Genomic DNA, 20,912 nt, shown 5'->3' with positions numbered 1-20,912 from the left:
CAGAGAGCTAGCTTTGTTCCACCAAGCCCTGCCCGGTCGCATGCGACTGCAGGACCGCCCCGTCACGTCAACCTACTAACATCCTGCCCGCACGCCTGTTTCCCGGACCGCAGCTGGGGAAGAATGGGAAAGATCACAGGGGAAACACAAGTTCAGAATGTCTGGGGGACAATCCGAACCTCTCCAAACATCCTGCCTCCTAAAAGCGTAAGATGGACCCGCAGCACAAACGGGACGTGTGCCTTCTGGGTTACTGGGAGATGCAGGGAAAACCAAACTTCAAATTACCTCTGCAAAGAGAGTGTCACACTCCAACGGCGCTCTGGCTGCCACGCCCCTAGGATGGCCAAGCGTGTGGCTGGGGTGTGCTGCAGGTTCCGGAATCATCCCCAGGAAAAGGAAAGTCCGCCATGACATCCAAAGACACCTGAGGCTGGTCCAGCACCTGGTCATTCAGAGCACCGCTGCGATACCGTGAATTATAAGACACAGAGATATTTGGTCTTTGTCTGAAGTTCCTGGCTCGCAGCTCCTGGAGCCCTTGGGACTTCCTGAGTGAGAAGAGCAAGAGGCACATCTTTTGTCATATTTGGCTACTTGTCCTCAGTTACTGAAATGCTTCATTCGGAGCCATGACAGTGAAATGGGTGTTTTGTTATTCATAACCAGCCCCTTTCTTACCACAAATAGGCTTATGTTAATGAGGTGACTTAGGGAGAACACCTAAGGATGGGGGCTGGTTGCCAGGGGAACCAACCAGGAATACAGGGTTGAACTTTCAGCCCCACCCCTGACCTCCAGGAGGTGTGAGGGGCTAGAGGTTTAATCAAGCATGCCTATGTAATGAAGCCTCCATAAAACCCCAAAGGACAAGGTTCAGAGAGCTTCCAGGCTGGTGGCAGGTGCAGGGACAGGGAGAGTGGAATATCTGGAGGGAGCATGGATGCTCTGCACCCTTTCCCCACACCTCACCTTAAGTTTCTCTCCAACTGGCCCTTGACCTGCATCCCTTATCATAGCCTTTAATAAACCAGTAAACGTGTTTTCCCTGAGTTATGTAAGCTGCTCTAGCAAATTCATCAAACCTAAGGAGGTGGTCATTGGAACCTCCGATCTGTAGCCAATCTGCAGGCTCTCAGCTGTGCTTGCAACTGGTATCTGAAGTGGGGGGGGGGGGTGGTGGTGACAGTCTTGTAAGACCGGGCCCTTAACCTGTGGAATCTGATGCTATCTTTGTGTAGATAGTGTCAGAATTGGGTTGAATTAAACTGAATTGCTGGTGTGCAAGAATTGCTTAGTGTTTTATGTGTGGGAACATCCTCTCATTGGAATTGGATCCAGGGAACATTAAAAGATCAGGGTACTCTTGAATTAGGAACCCCATCCACCAAGAGACCTGGGGATAAAAAACTCAAGAGAAACTCTATACAAAGTTACTCTAAGAGGAAAATGGAAAATCTGAAACAAAGCATTTCTGTTGATGGAAATTCTCTCCCCCGAATCAACTATGAGGTATAAGAAAGCTATAATTTAACCCTCCAGACTAAATAAATATCCTCAAGCACTTGGAGATATATGAAAAAGAAACAGGTATAATCAGAAATCTAAAACCTAAGAACAAAACGAACAAATGAAATGTAGAAAAATATGTTAAAATTGGGAGATGGGGAAAGGTGTATGGGAATTCTCTGTACCGTTCTTGCAACTTTTCTGCAAGTTTGAAAATATCTGGAAATAAAAAGTTTCAAGAGCACTGGGGATATTTTCATGGCTGTCTCAGTGGGCTGAGCAGTGATGGAGCTGCTGAGAGAGGGCAGTCAGGGGGGACCACGGGACACAAGTCATTGGAGGGCCCAGCACAGGGTGACAATGGAAACTGGAGCCTTGAACGTGGATTTCACTCTGGGGAGTTAGAGAAGGCTGATGCTAGAATCACAGTCTATGGCCTCAGGGTTTGGCCGCTCCAGCAAAGACCACATCAGCCAGAGAAATGGATGCAGAGCCTGTCTACACCGTGTGCTGGCTGGAGCCCCATGGCCACTTAGCTCACCCCAGTGTCTTGACTATGCAAATGTCTGCCGCCAAGGAGCGTCACGGGCTTACTTAACCTCAAGAAATAATATATTTATTGTAATAGTAGGAATTCAGTAGATAATCATGGTTTCTTACAGGAAATGACAAACAAAAGGCTCTACACGTAGCAGAGTGACAGCCACGTGGTATTTACCCAATAAAAGACTCGGGATTATGACCATGACGGTATTAGCATGGAAGCTGACTTTTACAGTCCCTCTGCAACCAGAGAGGGAGCTGCCCAGCCTTCAGTTTGTTCAGACAGTGGGCAAAGATGATGCAATCGCACCTGGATCCACCAGGTGTTTAAGGGAGAATTTGCAGCTGCCTAGAGCCAAGTGTAGGGAAGGGAGTTCAGTGGGCAGGTAGCCTGCTGTCAGGTGGAAGGAAATGGGTCAAGGACAAGAAGAGAGAGGTGGCACCCCCAGAAACAGGCTTTTTCTCCTTCCTATGCTTCTTCTCCCTCCTACAACTTCAGAGCACCTCCACCCTGACAAGCTTGAACCACCTTAAGAGTCAGAACAACTACCCTGATGTGTTAACACATCTGAATCACATTCTCCTGGCTTACAGAAAACAGGTGCTGATAAACTATTCACATGATCCTGTCTGGCATGAAGCAACCTGTGGTTTGTTGTCATGCATTCATTTATTAAACAGACATGTCCCGAGGGCCCTTCCTGTGCCAGGCACTGTCTGGGAGCTGGGAACCCGGAGATGACCTCAAGAGACAGAATCCCCGTTGTCTCAGAGCTGACAATCTGGTGTGATGGCTCAAATGACCATATCACCATATCCCTCATGAATGCAGATGCAAACAATCCTTGACAAAATATTAACAGATTGAGGGGGCGCCTGGGTGGCTCAGTCATTAGGCATCTGCCTTCGGCTCAGGTCATGATCCCAGGGTCCTGGGATCGAGCCCCATGTCGGGCTCCCTGCTCAGCAGGAAGACTGCTTCTCCCTCTCCCTCTGCCCCTCCCCATCCCCCACCCATGCTTGCTCACTCTTTCTAATAAAAAATAAATAAAATCTTGGGCACCTGGGTGGCTCAGTTGGTTAAGCGACTGCCTTCGGCTCAGGTCATGATCCTGGAGTCCCGGGATTGAGTCCCGCATCGGGCTCCCTGCTCAGCGGGGGGTCTACTTCTCCCTCTGCCCCCTTTCTTCTCGTGCTCTCTGTCTCTCATTCTCTCTCTCTCAAATAAATAAATAAAATCTTTAAATAAATAAATAAATAAATAAATAAATAAAATCTTAAAATAACATATTGAATCCAGTAATATATTCTTAAAAACCCATGACCAAGTGGGTTTTACCCCAGGGACGCAAAGTTGATTTACCACTAGAAATGTTATTCAGTGGATCACCATATTGTTATTCTAAAAGAGAAAAATCACATGAGCAAATGTATCTGTGCAAAAATAGCCATTTGACAAAACACAACACTCGTTTGTGATTAAAGCTAGGTGAAAACTAGGAAAATATGTAAACACCTTCAGTCTGATGAAGAGCATCTCTGAAAACTCCACAGCTATCATCCCACCTAAGGATGAAAAACAGAATGCTTTTCCCCTAGGATCAGGAACGGGACAAAGGTGCTCACTGTAGCTCTTACTTCATCCCACATATAAAAATTAACTCGAAAGGGATCAGACCTAACTGTAAGACTTAAACCTTCTCTGGGATGGGGGCTGGTCACCAGAGACACCAAGCCACGATCAGATGCTTGGGACCTCAGGGAGAGGCAAGGGGCTGGAAATGGATCAATGATCGATCATGCCTACATGAGAAAGCCTCCATAAAATCCCCAAAGCACGGGATTCAGGGAGCTTCCAAGTTAGTGAACACATCCACGTGTACTGGGAGGGTAACACACCCCAACTCCACAAGGACAGAAGTTCCTGCACTCGACACCCCCCTGGACCTCGCCCTACGTATCTCTTCCTCTGGCTGTTCATCTGTGGCCTTTATCATATCCTCTAATGAACTGGCAAGCATAGATGTTTCCCTGAGTTCTGTGAGCCCCTCTAGCAGATTAATTGAACCCGAGGAGGGAGATCATGGGGACTCCAGCACGGAGCCAAGTCAGACAGAAGCTGTGGGTTACCTGGGGACGCCCTACTTGCAGCTGAAGTTGCGGGGTGGTCTCGTGGGACGGAGCCCTTGACCTGTGGGATCGGATGCTGTCTCCAGGTAGATGGTGTCAGGATGGAGTTAAACTGTAGGACACCCAGCTGGCGTCACAGAGCATTGCTCCGTGTGTGTGTGTGGGGGGGGAACCCGGAAGGGACAGAAGTGAAGTGTTCTATGTGAAGGTAAAGGAGAGACATGCGGGAGGTGGAAAACTGACTTTTTCTAACACACTATCTATAGAATATTCTTCTGTCTGTGGACATTTCCAGTCCCAACCCTTGAGTCACAAGCTAAAGGTGAAGTCATAAGCATCGGGAAGTTTAACAAGTTTAACACATGTACCAACAAATCCCATTTGCACGTAGGCACATCCTTGTTTGCCCAGAATCCGCACTTGCCTATGAACATACGAAGGCTGTTTATCTGCGGTTTGGGCTCTGCTCCCTGGGAACTGACCTTTTGCCTCCGAGAAATAGAGTGACTTGCACTAATTGCTCACTTACTTATATTTCAACCCAGGGTCAACAAAAATCACCCAGCCTCCTCGGCACACCACCCTGACTTCCGTTTCGAGAGGCTCTACAGACTCTGGGTCCACGGTGCACCTGAATCTCAGGGGGGTGCCTCCTCGAGTCTCCACCGACAACCCCATGGGGTGCCCGGTTTGGCGTGCACCTCAGGGCGGGCCGGGGCGCCATCACCGAGGACGCTCGGCGCGTGTTAATAAGGGCTGATCGACAGAGCCCATCCTTTCCCTGCACCAACACCACTCAGAAGGAGGCGTGCAAAGCTCAGAAACTTCACGTCCAAGTCCTGGGGGTGTGGCACTGCCCTATGATGTTACCAGCCGTAAATGGGCAAATGCCTTCCAGGTGTGAGTGGGCTTGGCTGACATGAGAGGGAATGCCATCTTGGGAGCTCTGAAGAGCGCTCCAAGTTCATCCAGCAGATGAAAGAAGCCACGGGCCCAGCTCCTCTCTTGACACATTCGTCAAGACTCATTTCGGCGATGCCTCCTCTCAGGGTCGCTTCCGATTCTGATGTCTTTGTGCCCGCTGTCCTGGCCAGGGTTCTCCCGAGAAACAAGCAGTAGGCCCGGAGAGCTTGCTTCCTCCCACACCCCCTGCCTACCACCCCGTGAGGACACAGCGAGGAGGCTGGAGGGCCTCCCCAGGAGCTGGACTTCCCGGCCCTCAGGACTGGGAGGAATATGTTTCTGTGGTTTAAGCTGCCCCGTGTGTGGTGATTTTGTTACAGTGGTCCGAGCAGACGAAGATCCCACGGGGACCAGACCCAGACAGAGCAGGCAAACTTTATGTGGCCTGAAATGCAGAGCTTCCTGGGTTCCCATCCCAGAAGGGCCCCCAGAAGTTACCTGTGGGCAGGCCGAGACCAGGGCTACTCAGCCCGGAGCCTGCAGAGGGGCTCAGGACCGTGGGACTCCGCGACTTTGCACTTAGGGCTTTCTGTGTAATTTTCCGGGATGATCTGTAGCTTGTGTTAGCTTCGCAGAGGGGCCTGTGGCTCACAAATGGTTAGAACCGCTTTCCTGGTGCAGACACACCAGCTCTTGTCCGACATGGACTTCCCTCTGCCCCCTGTGAAAACATGACAGTTATGACATCGGGAGGGCCCATGCATCAGGATCAGCATTCTCAGCAGGGAGCCGTATCTCTACCCCATTCAGAAAACAAAAGGTTGGGGCGCCTGGGTGGCTCAGTCGTTAAGCGTCTGCCTTCGGCTCAGGTCATGATCCCAGGGTCCTGGGATCGAGCCCCACATCGGGCTCCCTGCTCTGCAGGAAGCCTGCTTCTCCCTCTCCCACTCCCCCTGCTTGTGTTCCCTCTCTGTGTCTCTGTCAAATAAATAAATAAATAAATAAATAAATAAAATCTTCAAAAAAAAATTTAAAAAATGGATCCCACTAAGGGACCGGATGTGAAAAAAAAAAAAAAAAGAAGAATCACAAAGATTATCCAACTCCTAAAAACACGAAAGCTAGTGTGTAGTAGGCTCAGTACTGGACCAATGATCTTGGCAGTTTTTGTCCTTCCCTTATTCATAAATTTCCTCTTAAAAAAAAAAGGTGAACAAGTTGATAATTCAGATTTATATTATGGTAATAATATAACAGGATGCGGGGGGCGCCTGGGTGGCTCAGTAGGTTGAGTCCGACTCTTGATTTCGGCTCAGGTCATGGTCTCAGGGTCGTGAGATCGAGTTGCACATAGGGCTCCATGCTGGGCGTGGAGCCTGCTTAAGATTCTGTCTCCCTCTCCCTCTGCCTTCCCCACCAACTTCCCGGTGCTCGTGTTCTCGCTCTCAAAAAAAAAAAAAAAAAGGATAAAGGGTCAAAAATGCGATTAAAAGGGGAAGTACATGGGGCGCCTGGGTGGCTCAGTCATTGGGCATCTGCCTTCGGCTCGGGTCGTGATCCCAGGGTCCTGGGATCGAGCCCCACGTTGAGCTCCCTGCTCCGCGGGAAGCCTTCTTCTCCCTCTCCCACTCCCCTTGCTTGTGTTCCCTCTCTCGCTGTCTCTGTCAAATAAATAAAATCTTAAAAAAAAGGGGCAAGTATAGGCTACAGACTGTAGGATTCCAACTGCACGATGTTCTGGGAGAGGCAGAGCTATGGGGATGACAGGAAGTCAGCAGCTGCGGAGCTCAGCAGGGAGGGAGGAACAGGTGGAGCACGAAGGATGTTCGGGGCAGTGAGCCTCTTCTGTAGGACACCGTCATGATGCACACATGTGATCATGTCTGCCCACCCATCGAGTGTACAACGCCAGGTGAGCCGAACGCATGCCGCGGACTCTGGGTGCTGCTGTGTCAGCCTGGACGCGTCCGTTGTGACACATGGACCCTCTGGCAGGGACGCCGACGGCAGGGGAGGCTGTGCAGATCAGGGGGCAGGAGGCAAAGAGGAAATCTCTGTGCCTTCCCCTCTGTATTACTGCAATCCCAAAACCGCTCTAAAACATGAAATCTATTAAAAAAATATCAGTACAAAGCAGGGCAAGTATAAAGCAGGATTGAGCCACAGGAAGTTGTGCCCCTCACTCTGAGCTTCCTGGCAGCCACGATGAAGAGCGAAGCAGAAACCGGCTCCCAGAGAACCAGGAACACTGGTTTCTCCGAGATGCCGCTTGCAGGGGACCGTGGCACACAGATTTCCGAAATGCTACACGCTCTGGACGCCTGCAGGAAGAATCACCATCGTCCACGTGACCCAAACCAGCAAGCAGCAAGGATGGGAACTCGCTGTTGTTTCAGGGGCAGGCCCGGGCTCGTCCGTCTGCCTGTGTTCTGGGGCGTCTTCCCTGCCTTTGAGGGCTAGCTCACTGCGACTCCTCCCCAGTGCTCCGCCGGCTCACCTGGAGATGGAGGTACTGAAATTCCACCAGCAGAAGACACGTTTCTCAATCTCAGCTCAGAGCTGGAGGTTTGCCGTTCGTTTCTTCTTCACACACAAGGGGCGACGAGGAAGCTGCTTTTTGCTGTGTTCTCCTTCACAGAAGGCAGAACCTCCTCCCCGCTCCCAGTTTATATCCTTGCTGGGCCGCAGAGAGAGGTGCGAGCCACGGCCCGGCCCGCGCAGGCCCGCTGAGCACGACCTCCCTGCTCCGAGGTCGCCCCGGGGAGGAAAGGAGGCCACAGACAGCAGGGGTGCTTTGGGCAGATCTGGAGTTTATTTGCTGCAGTCCCTTGGTGCTAGTTTACAATGCAAAAAAACCAAACGAACAAAAAACAGTTGGAATAATAATTATAATTTTTTTTAAAACCCTGTCAACAACTTTCAGTCATTTCTTTATATTTTATATTTTGACAAAACTTTTTTTAAACAAATACAAAATAATCTAAAAGGAGAAAAACTATACATGGATTATTTACACCTCTGATAAATAGACGAATACTGACGCAGGTGCCTCTCCGTGTAGTATTTGTGAGAACCAGTGCAGGGGACGCGGCCGGCGGTGGGGCCCCAGCGGGCCCAGACCTCCCCCATCCCCTTACGAGCTCCGGCGCGAATAGGCCCGAAGCCACTCGAGGGAGGACCGGTGTGAAGGGGACCCGCGAAAGGCCCCCCGCCTGCACCCCCAATCACGCCCTTGCACAAAGGCCATCTGCAGAGATGCCCGCCTGCCCTAACGGAGTCGGAGGAACGGGGCTCCCGCTGCCCCAGAAGACCGGCGGCTCTTCGCCTTCTTCCGTGAGGCCATGTGGGAGTGCCGGGGTGGCCCGGGCCGGCCGGGGCGAGCGGCAGGAGCGGCCCGAGAGTCCCTGAGAGAAGAGCAGGAGGACGCTGCGTTCCGCGGCTCCCTTCACACAGTAAGTTGGGAGGGCGAGGCCAGCGCACGCAGGCCTGCAGGGAAGGGAAGGACACGAGGCCGGCCCTGTCCCCCTGGTGCTCCGCCTGCCCCTGCCGGGCAGATGAAGGCCCCCCCCCGCCAAATGGGCAACAGTAGTCCAGGTCAGGTCCCGAGTCGAGGCGGAAAAAGCTGAAGACCTAAGGTGATCAGTAAGACCTGCTCCTTCCTCTAAAACGAGGACTGCAGCTCTGGGGGAGGAGGAAGAACCACGTAAGAAACAGGCCGTCCCGAACCTCGGCGGGGACTGCCGTCCTCCCAGTTTTGGTTCCGGGGTACTTAGCTCAAAGGAAAATGCTGACTTTGCAGTTTAAAGCCCAACAAGGAGGAACTCTGAAAAACAGTGACCGTCCAGCGATTCCCTTCTCCCCTCCGTGCCCCCGACACCTGGAACTGAGAAGGGGTGGCTGCTGCCCGCCCGCCCGTCCCACCGCCCGCGCCCTCGGGCTGCTGAGAAGCCGGCTCCCGCCAGTGGGCCGGGGCGGCGGGTGGGGAGGACACCCTCGGCGGCTGCCCGGGGAGCCTCCACCCCGGACCAGGCAGAATGCCTCGGAAGGGCTCTACTTTATCTTTTTCTCTCTTTAAAAAACAAAAATATATCTTTATAGTATGTGGCTTCTCTTCCATTCCACTTTTTTCTTAACATAGAATAATATATCGATGGGTGTATTTACGGTGCAGGGTGGAAGGCTTCTTCACAGGGAAATAACCAAGAGGTAAACAGCTGGCTTCGAGCTCTGCTATCAGACCTGCTGAGCGGGAGACTTGCACGGAGGCTGATGTGCCGGCGGGGGCTCTGTTCCCTCTCCCCCGTGCGAACTCCTACCCTTCTCCCACTTAAAAACAGATAGCAAAGCGGAAGCCAGTCTCTAGGAATTCGGGGTGATGCGCAGCAGGGGACAGCCCTGCTCGGCAGCCCGCCGCCCGTCCGCGGGGGGGGGACGGGAGGAAGGACCCGGGGCCTCGCACGCCTCGCACGCCGGCGCCGCTCGCTGGGCAGACTCAGTGTCTCTTCGTGGAGGAGACCTTCTTCTTCCTCGCGGCCAGCATCTCGTAGAAAGGGTCCCTGCTGATGGCTGCTCTGGACGCACGGAGGGGAGAAAACAGAACAGACTGAGGAATGGGCCCAGGAGACAGCCCGTGCAGGCGCTCGCCCCAGCACCGTGCCCCCCGCCCCCGCCCCCGGCACGGCAGAGGCCGAGTCAGTGCGTCAATATTCTCCGTGTCCACACATGACTTAAGGGACGAGCCTCAGAAGAGGTACGTGTGACGAGATAACTCTGTTTCTACCTAATAGTGGATTTAGGTTTAGGAACAGAGTATTACACACTCTTACCGTATTCTAGCCCAAAAGACACATGTGCTACTTCGATCCACAATGACAGCGAGCGCCACATAATCCGTGGCACCCAGCGCTCTGACGGCCGCCACGGTCTGTAACCACGCAGCCTCTGCGTCCCGCGCACGCGCCGACTCAGTGACCGAGACCCCACGCGGGCCGTCCACGCTGCCGCGGGGCCCTGGGATGCGGCCGGCCAGGCCCGTTCTGTGTCCACGGCCCGGCAGGGAAGGAGCCTGCATGTGCCCTGGCACTCCCCCAGAGACCCCAGCATGGGACGGTGACAGCAGGGCCACTCCCGTGCACCTGTCCTTCCCAACCGCCCAGCACATGGTGCTGCGAGCGCACTGAAGCTCTTCCAGAGCGGCCACACTCGAAGTGCCCGCGATCCCAGCTGACCACTGGCTCTGCGCCTGACCAGGGGAACGACAGGCCCTGCAAGCACACTGGGGCCTATTCACCAGAGGTGACAGGTCCCCGGGAAGCGTCTCCACAGCTCCCTGGGGCAGCTAGAACCGACGGTCCCTGGCACCTGTCCCAAGGGGACCTTGCCACAAAGGCCTCAGTTTCAGTCTCGAGAGCCAAGGATGCTGAAGCAGAGCGCTGCATGGCCATCAGGAGTGCGTCTTGTGGAGTCACAAGGCTCAGCTCTGAAGACCAGCAGCACCTCTGTGGCTCTGAACAATTTAATTCGCCTTGCTGTGCTTCAGTGTCCTCATCTGTAAAATGGGGATGACCGTGTTTCCCAGGCTGCGGTGAAGGGTGAGGACATGGTACCCGAAGCGCATAAACACGGTGTGCAAATTCTGCCCAGTGATGAGGCCGCACCGGGGCCCAGCCAGGACCCGAGCCAGCCCGGGGGAGGCCAGTGCGCACCCTCGCTCAAGGACTGGACGACTCCAAATGCGACCTTCAAGAGCGCCCGGTGGTTCTGGCTGTAGGAGTACAGACCACGTGGGAGACAGAACGCACAGCCACGGACAAAACCACAGAACAGCGCGTGGGGAAGGCTGCGCACGGCCACGCACCACTCCAGGAGACAGAGCGGAGCCCAGACGGGACCCTGCGCGCACACGAGCGTGCGGAAACTGGAGAGCGTGCCTGAGACTGGCTAACCAGCTATTCACCCGAGAGCAGAAAGTTACATCCTTTCCTTCAAACCATACGCTAAAAATACATTTCATAAGGACGAAAGAGTTAAGAGTTTTTTACCATATGTTTTTTTAAAAAAAGTGCAGGGCACGTGGATGAGGGTCACTTGCTGGCCGGGATGCCCAGACCTCAGTGGAGGGCTTTAAAGGTTTCCTTTCAATTCCTTAGTTACCACACGGTATACAACAGAGTGAGTCAGCGCTTCCCACATGTCATGCGTGGCGGGCTCTGGAGTCTCATTACTGGTGTTGACAGGGACACAGTGCAGCCTCGTCCACGGGATGGGGGTCAGGGGGCTCACATCGAGGAGAGGAGCTGCCAGAGTGACCACATGACCTGTCTCACCCCGAAACGTCCTGGGAGCTATCCCCATCACACCGAAGGGGCAGGGGGAGTGCCGGTCTCCAAGGAGGCCAAGGGTCTGGCAGGAGGGAACTCAGCACCGGCTGGCCTCACCCCAAACCCACGTGCTCCTGCCCGGCCTGACTCTTCACTGTAGGACTTCCAAGCAGACTCCCGTGGAGCCCATCACGTGTCTTTGTTCAGTCATCTGTCTGCTGTTTAACCCTGGCCAGACCCTGCACCGGCTTCAGCAGCGATACCAAAACACACCCGAAACTCGAGCGCTCCCCCTCAGGAGCAGGCTGTGGCCAGGGCGGGAGTGCGCTGGTCACGGGGGGAATGCAGGGCCGCAGGGCCTCAGATCACCGGGTCAGGGCGGCCTCCCTGGCCTCCGGGGAAGTCACACGCTCTCAGAACAAACTGCCACCGAGACAAGCAGCCAGGCCATGCCCGCAGGGGTGATGGCCATCTGGACAGGCTCTGGAAAGTCCCAGGGGGGTGGGGGGGGGAAGCTCTAGCCTGTCATCACCCTCGCGCTGTGCTGCTCAGCTGAGCAGGAGGTGCCAAGCCCTGGGCCTGTGGCTCCGTCTACGCCCGTGGAAGCCTGAGAATACTTTTCCCCCCTCTCAGACCCTCAGCCTCCCCAAAGCACAGCGGTCAATGGTGGGGGTCTATCCTGTGACCCTGGAGCGCGGTCATGTGACTCTGGGCAGTTTCCTCACCTGTAAATGGTACAAGTCTCCCCGGAAATGATAAAACATTAGGATTACTATCTCCGCCAAGCTGCCGTCCTGACCATGAGGCCTGCTTCCTAAGACGTGGGCCGACCAGGTGAACCGACCGCACCTGGGGCTGGAAGGCACCCGCCCTCCCTGGGCCGCCAGGAGCACTCCGGGAAGCCTAGACCCGAGGCGCTCTCATAAACGTGCGGTCACGGTCATGCATCTAAGGATCCACCGAAAAGTAGTCTGGGAATTCCAGTCAGACTGCCCTGAGGATCTCAGGCGGGAGCCAAGGAGAGGGGCGGGCGGCGCACCCAACGGCTGAAACGGTCCCTATCTGAGAGGTGAGAGCCCTGGTCGGTGAAAGCACAGCCACGTCTCATCCGCCACCTACTTGATGCATTTAATCCACTCCTCCTTCTCCTCAGGCGTCGGGGCTGAGATCCGGTACACGGTGTGGTTCCCTTCCACGACCCGCCCGTCTGCCTCCGTCTTACAGGCCTTGATGACTTGGTCTTTATTGTCGGGGATATAAAGCTCAAAGCAGTTCTGAGAATCACAAGAGAGAGGGAGAGGGTGTCAAAGATCTGAGAAAGCTGCCGACCAAGAACAAAAAATGTCAGTTTCTTCCTCAAAAGACTTCCTTCCAACCTCCATGAAGCACAGGCAGTACGTGTTTTCCTGTGAAGAGGAGCCTCGTGGTGGAATCGTGGAGAATGAGGCTGTATGTCAATAAGCCTGATTAGCAGAGACAGCAGCAGGTGCACGCCCGCTCCACTCCCAACAACACTCCGGAAACACGGAGCGCCGTAGGTCACACGGACGCCTTCCAGAGCCCACCCCTCAGCACTGGCACATTCCGAACAAAGGGGAGGTCTTTGTAAGGTGCCGAAGGTCCTGACACGAGCAGCCCGGGCACAGCGCCTGCTACGGCCTCTTGAGGAGGGACAATTCCATCCCTCGTGGGACTGTCCGCACGTGACATGGAAGCACCTGTCATTACAGCCTCATCTCTGGCTTCAACACGAGCGATCATTTTAAAATCAGGCATGACACTACTTTTCAGTTTTAAGTAAATCTTGGCAATTTCAGTCGTTTTCAAAGAACTGCTACCCACCCTCCCTTCTGTCCTCTCCCGTACCCCACATACTTACTGGCTTTTTGGAGTCCTCTACCTCCCGGATACTCAGATTCTCTAAAGGGATAATCCCACGGGGCTCCTTGTCCTGCAGAACAGTTGCAGAGAGAAAGACCTCACCGCGGGGTCAGGAGCATGCAGCCCACCGCGTTCCTCATCCACACGTCACCTGGGCCCTTCTGCTCTTCTCCCCTGACCTCGAGCTCACAAATCAGCTCTAGGGCCCACACCCTAGGTTCTAAAATCAGAAGAGGGCCAGGAAGTGTATGGGTACACGAATCCCTGTAACTGGGGGCCTCTGCAAGGAGGATGCCCAGGGGAGTCTCGGCACGTGTCCTGAAAGAGGGGATGTGTCCCAGAGGAGCCCATGGGAGGCCCTCCAGCAGGGAGCACGGCAGCCTCTCTCACACAGAAAACCACCTCGCTTCTCTGCCTGGCTCCCGTATGCATCTCTTCAGCCTCTGTTCCAGGGTCAGCAACCCCAGAAAGCCCTGGCCTCGGTCCGGGTGCCGTGCTCTGTGCCCTCAACGCCTGGGACTGTGGTGTGTGTGTGTGTCCTCATTACCTCCTGCCCCATCGTCCCCCTGTCCAGAACAGAGCAGAGCAGATCTGCCATGCCCTCGCCCCCACGGTCCTCCTCCAGCGCTTCCCATCCCAGCAAAGGCCACCACACACACACACTTCACACCTCCGTCTCCAGGACATCCAGCCACACAACAGCCCAAGACTTCGTTCCAAGGCCACCAGGGTAGCTGGGCTAAGCCCCGGCACCACGCTCCCTACAACAAATGTTCCTGCAGCACTGTGCTCTCTCCATTTGCAGATGCAGGTTCCTCTCCTTTTCAGGGAATAGTCCCGTAATCAATGGCATCTTTGAACACGCAGGTGCGGATTCTCCAGTACTGGGATCATCTTTCTCAGTCCTCCACTACTGGTTACCTCTCCCCTAATCGTTTTCATATTTGTCTTTTTCAGATGCAATCTCTGTGACTGTTCCAAACCTTTCCTCTATGATGGTGATTTTATTCTTGGGTAATCTGTTCCACTCCTTACAGTTTTTACTTATTATTACGTAGGTCATACATCAGTTACAGTCTACATACATCACGCTTGTGTTCTGGCCCCTTCCATGGTCTCAGGAGAGAGTGGTGAGCGGAGGGCAGGGCCGGCTCAAACACTTGCCGCGCTCGGGCTCCCCGCTGGGACCGCGGCCATCCTGTGTGGGGGTGGGTGGGCTGCTGGCGGGCGCACCCCGTGGACAGCTCTCCCACTGAGTTCACAGCCCGGAGCCCTCACTGCCGCTGCAGGAAATGAGGCCCACTTTCTCATCTTCCCGCTTCGCCAGTTCCTACCCAGCGGCAGACAGGGTACTGCTCGCCGACAGGAAGAGGGCAAAAGCCCTGCCCTGTTAGTGTCTCCTGGACGCAGGGCAGCGAGGAGGCGGTGGGGCTCCACGGGGCAGGGCTCCCCTCCGCTCGGCGCCCCCAGGCCGTGGCCTCTGTCCCTGCTTTCGGTGGCTGCGCTGCACGGAGGTGGTGGTCGCCCTTCCTTCCCCGGCTGCCAGCGCCCCCTCCTGCCCCTGGATTGCCCGCACTGTGTTAGGTGCCTGTGTGTGGAAGCTCTGCCTACCGTCCTAACTCTGGGGCCCCCGCGTCTGCAGAGACACATTCTCTGATGCCTGTGGCCCAAGACAACGCCGCTGAAGGGAGCGTGGATTCAGGCGATGCCCCCACAGTCAGAATCGGGAAGAACCACGGCGTTCTGGAATCGCACACATCACCACTGAGCCCACTCCCGAACTCAGGGCATATTGCTTAGACGTCTGTGTATGTTTCGTTTTAATCCAAAGCATAGTGAAAAAATCCCAAGGAGACTTTAAAGATGCCACCAGTCTAGGTATCTTTGAGAAAAAGGCAAACTATGGGCCGGGCGGGGGTGGGAGGGGACAGAAAGGAACGTACTCAGCTGTTGACAGTGGCACTCTGGGGGCGAACAGCAGGAAAATTACTGAGTGTCACAATGAGCAGCCTGCGGCAGCGAGTGATCCCCACTCCCTGCGTGAGAAGCTACATCTGCACAGCGTCCAAGATGACGGAGCGCCACAGACGACGGCCACCTCACCCAGGCACATGCCAGTGTCCTGGTTCCTACCGAGGCTCACATCCCGGACTCTCACTTATCATCCAAGTCCCACCATGCTCTACACGCGTCTACACGCGTCGGACACGATCCTTCCGAATCTCCACGGTCTCAGTAGGATCCATGACCTTTACTCAGTGAAGACCTGAGCCCCACGCTGCCGAGCAGAACGGAGCAGAACGGAGACGCGAGAAAGGATCAAGTGACAGGTGGGCAGCTAGTGTGAGCCCGGCCGGCCAGGCTTGCTGGGCGCTGCACCAGAGGGAGCTTCAATAAAGGTCTTACTTTTAAGTTTTATTCTCACAGGCGCTTATTATGAAAGAGACTTACATGTAACACCTATCTGTGTCGTGACTCCATTCCCGCTGAAAACCAACAGAACTTCCATGGTTGAAGAAAACTTCAAACTCCAGGTAATTCCCAACTTCCTCCATTTCACTTAACTTCCTTCTCCTCTATTACGTCTTTCACCCCTGGGCTGCTTCTCCCGAATCCAGAAAACCTGAATGCTCCACATGGTGATTTTCATCCCCCTTTCAAGGGGTCACAGACTCTTTCTTGGCACCTGACCCACGTCCACTCTTTCCAGCTCAGCTCTAAACCCCATCTCTAATGCTGTGTGTAATGCCGGGCTGCTGCCTTCTCCTGGCCAGGCTTCTCTTGCCCCAGTCCAGAGCGGCCGCCAGCCACCACGCCTTTGGCAGGACGCCCACATCATCTCCAGGGCCCCCGACTCTGGGGTCTGTCCTAGCTCCTCCTGTTCACCTCAAGTCTCCTCCCAGCCCTCCGCAGGGCCTCCTCTAAGCACATCTGACTGGAGTCGTGCATACACGGAGGCCTGGCCCGCCCTCAGTCCCACAGTGGACCAGCAGATGCTCACCGTCGTATATTCAAAGTAGTAAAGGCAGTTGTCAGTCAGAATAAACCAGCGTCTCTTCCAAGTCTTGACCCTGCCACCTGCAGAGCAAACAGAGATGCATGTCGGACAGGAGCCAACTGGTCCGTGCAGCTCCATAACACAGAACCCCCCCCTCAGAGAGCACGAGGGAGGAGGAAGCGAGGGGCAGGGCACCCAGAGAACATTGAGACCATGGCAAAGTTTACATCGGTAACAAGACACAGAGCCAAAACAGAAGCACCTTTCACAGAGTGAAAGTCTGTGGTACAAGCAGAGCAAGCAAGTCAGGTGGCACCTGGAGATGAACTCAGGACAGTGGGATGAGAGCATGGCGCAGGGGAGGGCACCCCGGGCAATGAGGACACGCAATGCACATCTGACTGGGCTGGAGCGGTGCCAGCAGCTGTTGGTGTGGTGGAAATGGGCCAATGGAAGAAAAAGAGGGGAGACGGGCAGCCCCGGTCCCAGGGCACTGTGAGGGCGCCCAGCCCAGGGCACATACATATGCAGGGGTTCATCAGACATGTTAACCCCTTCACAATCAAATCTAGAGTTTTCCTGGAACGTGGAACCCAAATCCCTGTGGTTTCCCCCTCTACCCCACCTTCCTGATTATAGTGAATTTCTATACTGGCTTTTCAGACCCTGGGCCAGTGTCCTACAAATGAAGTTTCCCCAGAGTCCTGGATGAGAGAAGGCGGAGTTCCTGCATCGGGGAGGAACCCACCAGTGAGCAGAAGAAGCGCTCAGGAGGCTTTCCAAGCCTGGACTTCTCACCTGAGCTCTGAACACGATGAGCTAGGGGAGGGGTCACGGGCCAAAGGAGCACGGATGGTGGTGGCTGTGAGCCCCAAAGGCCCCCACCACCTCCCTGGTGAAGCAGCAACGCTGGGGCCATGAGGCTATGCTCAGAAGGACACCGGGGAGGGAGGCTTGGCTGTGGGCTGTTTCAGTGAAGCCTCCTCCTGCCCCCTGCACGGCCGTGAGCCGAACCCTGTCTTCGTCTGTTTACATCGGGGCAAGGGGCAGCTTTCCGAACATGAGCCACACAGAAGTCATGCAAAGGCCTTCCCGTGTTATGATATGCATGCCATTCTGTACGCACTTCTTACTGCCTCGACAGTATATGCTCTTCTTGCTAAGACTTAACCTCCAGGGATTATCACTTGTCCGATCTCCACCATGGGGTGCAGAGCTGGTATGACCTTAGTTAGTCATGCTTTCTCCCTCGTCCCTCAGCACAGGCAGCTGGGCCGAGAGCACGGGCATGCTGCCATGTGCTCACCCCGGGTCTCCTGACGGGACGCCATGGCTGGAGCGTGCACGTAACATTACGGAGAGGGCGCACCCAGCGCTGGTCCCGGCATCGAGCAGGAGGCCGGTTGGGCTTTCCACTCCCTTTTATGGCTCTGTGTGGAGGCCTGAAGTCTCGGGGAGGCTAAGTGATCGATCATGAATTGCACAGACCCAGGGTACAGAGGCCTTTGCTGCCAGCACGCACAGGCTGCCCACCTGCAGGGGCCCTGTGCTAGGACCGGCCCCCACCAGCAGCAATTTGCCGGTTTATGTGAGCATGTGCCTCTGGTCCCTAAGGCCCTAGGGCATGAATTAAGAAAAAAACCACAGATGGAAATATGACATGCATGTAGAAAATGGGAAAGGCTGGGCAGGATCAAAACAAATGAGGAAGGAAAAGAAGACAAGGAATATATTTAGAACTGGAGCCAATATGTTATAAAAAGGAACCCCCCCGCCCCCACTTCAGAGCCTTGACAAATCAGCTCTTCTACCTCTTGGGCCTTCATCCCCACGCAGGGCTCGGGACACAGGACACCTCAACCCATGCTGACTCCCATGCGCTCCCCCCCGCAGGACCACCCGGGGGCCCTCAGGGCTTAGGAGGTCATGGAGGAGGGGTCAGATGCGAAAAAGAAGAAGGTGGAAGGAAATCTCGAAAGCAAAGCTGGAAAGATCCGCTCCCTGATTACGAAAGCTTGATGACTCCCGCTGACAACTGGCTGTGTTACAGGGACCTCTGCCGTGAGAACGGCGGTCCGGGGGGAGCATTTCCATGTTGAAAGAAACAGACATGAAACAAGCAGACAGACCAATGCGCGCACCTAGGACAGTCCCTGTGGAACTCACAGGACACCTCCCACCCCCGATGCGAAGGCCAGGCGCCGACTTCCCTGGCACCGCCAAGTCCCCAGAACATGCTAACGACTGTGGGCACTGTGGCTCTTCTCTGCGTGCAGCTCTCTGCTCAGGTAACACAGCAGCACACACCTGAGGAGCTCCTCCTCCAGGAACACATAACCCCCAAATCAGCAAATGGACAGGAGATACCAACAACATAACTAAGAGGCCAATTTTGGGTTTTTAACTGAAAAAGAGGAGGGAGAAAAACAAAACAACATGGAATACGGAGCTGAGGTCGTAACGCCCTCCCCTAATACCTAGGACTTCCGGGGCGGGCTTTTGGTCTTTGTCTTTTTTTTTTCCTCCCAAACTTGGCATCCTTTGAGTTTAGGAGATGCCACTTCCCCGCTTCATGCAAAGGCAAAGGTCCCAAGCTGTCCCATTTACTTCTTGTCCTGGCGTGCTTTCTGATCAGGACATATTAGAAGCACGTGGCGCTGGGAAGTCAGACCCTCCTTCTCTTCCTCCTCTTCAGAAATTACTGTAATTCACAGGTGTGGTCAATTTGAATGCAACACATACAGATTATGCCTGGCCAATCTTTCTCTGTTTTTATAAACCCACTCTTAGTATGATTTTCTTGCGTTACCGCATTCAGTGAAGTTTAAATTACCCCACGACCTGGTGCCTAGCTGTCTGATGCACTACGCACTAGTCCTAAAGGGAAAACATGGACCCCTGATCCTGACCAGTTCCCTAGGGACTGTACAATAAGTTAGAAGCAGCAGTAACACTACCACCAGCAATTAAAAAACAAAATAACCAAAAATAACAAAATAAGAAAACGCTGCAGCAAGTACAGTGGCCTTGGCAGAGCGAGCGAGCAGGTTGGGGGGATTACATACCTCCTGGAGTTTGGGGCAAGGAAAAGGAGAGCCAAAATCATGGAAACATACAAATGAGGGAGAAAAGAAAATTAAAACAAAGAAATTAAACCAAACTCCTTAATCTTAAAGTGCAATGTATTAGTCATTCACATCTGCCCTGGGGAAGCCAAACATAAAATCACTAAGCGGGGCGAACGCCACTGTATGGCATGTGAATGGGGGAGCCCGTTTCACCTGCCACACACCACCCGGTGAAGGCGGGCTCTGCGGCACTCCCGAAAACCTGGCCCCAAATATGCTGCAGATCCATGCTCACAAAGCTAATGTTTATTGGCCTATCCAGAATCCAGAGCTAAGAGAGGAAAATTTGGGGGAAAATTTAATGTCTTTCTGCAGATGGCTGTCAGTTTTTAAGGTGTGTGTAAGAATGCACACACATATTCCCATGAATACATACGTACATATGTGTGCACACAAGAATACACATTCTTACGGCTATATGCATACACGGACATACACACACAAATGCAGATGGCCGGAAGCCTGCCTTCTGCAGCACGTAAGTACACAGGGGTGATCCTAAGTGGCTACGATGAAAACACAGTATGAAGAGTTAGGGGTTTGGAGGAGCTTTAGAAAAGGTAATGCAATGACCTAAAAACAAGTCCCACATTTTGTTAATTTTTTTTTCCTTTTAAAAATATGGGATGCCTCATGAATTTACATGTCATCCTGGTACGAGAGCCAAGAGAATCTCTGCACTGTTCTAATTTTAGCATCTGGGCTGTCAAAGCTAACACTCAGCATTAGCATTTAAACAAATTTCACTGGAGGGGAAGTAAATCTAAACTTGGATGTACTTTTTAAATTTCCAGTGGTTTTGCTTTCAGCTCGATCCACCTGGCAGGAAAGGTGCAGGGCAGGCTGGCTGGCTCTGGGGTTGCAATTTTAGAACCCTTCACTTCAAGGATTCTACTGGCTTAAAGGCCTGAGAAATGTTGACCAACTCAAGAGCTAAGTCAAAACTCCCATTGGGGAAGTGGGGCTTTAAGGAGAATTCATGAATTAAGTCATTATATAGAAACACAAGGACTTGGGATATGCTTTGTAAAGGACATATAAATCCTACTGCTACCTGAACTCATCAGAAATTAAAACAGACTCCATTTCAGCACTTCCCAGAGGTTTCAGTCATCGCCAAGAGAGGAATGACTTCTAATTTCACCAGGCCTAGTAACCGAAATGGTAGAGGGGGATCATTCTAACGAGCACCTCCTGGTGCGATGAGGGAACCCCATGCATCAAAAGGCCAAGGCTGAAGAAAACAGAGGAATGTATCCCCTCAGGGCCAAAAGGGTGCTCATTATGTCCAGGGGCTCTCTCAGTGTTCTGGAACAATTAATGAAATAATCACATCCGGGCACAAATGTCACGAAAACCCTACTTTTCCTCTTGGTTACTCTATCACCTCCAGGCATGACCACAAATCTCAGCAACATAACCTCACTTTTGGCCGAGGGAAGAGGAATATTTTTAAAAATTTTTTCTGAATAAACAAAATCATTACAGTGGCTGATCTGG

The 20,912-nt window shown here is 53.6% G+C and overlaps 1 protein-coding gene across 2 annotated transcripts in view; it reads right to left on the bottom strand.

The window, feature by feature from the left end:
• Positions 1-7,875: 7,875 nt before the first annotated feature.
• The window catches only part of CYTH1 (cytohesin 1), a 42,118-nt gene continuing 29,081 nt past the window's right edge, over positions 7,876-20,912 (bottom strand). Inside the window, exons 10-13 of one of the 2 annotated variants that reach the window (XM_081804363.1) lie at positions 16,288-16,366; positions 13,285-13,356; positions 12,525-12,679; positions 7,876-9,656 (exon numbers count right to left, since the gene is read on the bottom strand). In XM_081804363.1, the coding sequence (XP_081660489.1) occupies positions 9,578-9,656; positions 12,525-12,679; positions 13,285-13,356; positions 16,288-16,366 (385 nt within the window). In that variant the 3' untranslated portion in view covers positions 7,876-9,577. The remainder of the gene's footprint in view (positions 9,657-12,524; positions 12,680-13,284; positions 13,357-16,287; positions 16,367-20,912) is intronic. The other variant, XM_081804362.1, reaches the window with a different exon arrangement.

Source organism: Leptonychotes weddellii, chromosome 15 (genome assembly GCF_054177405.1).
Source record: "Leptonychotes weddellii isolate Sample4059 chromosome 15, ASM5417740v2, whole genome shotgun sequence".
Classification (NCBI taxonomy): domain Eukaryota; kingdom Metazoa; phylum Chordata; class Mammalia; order Carnivora; family Phocidae; genus Leptonychotes; species Leptonychotes weddellii.
Note: the sequence above shows the minus strand (reverse complement) of the source record. Positions and strands in the feature narration are given on the sequence as shown.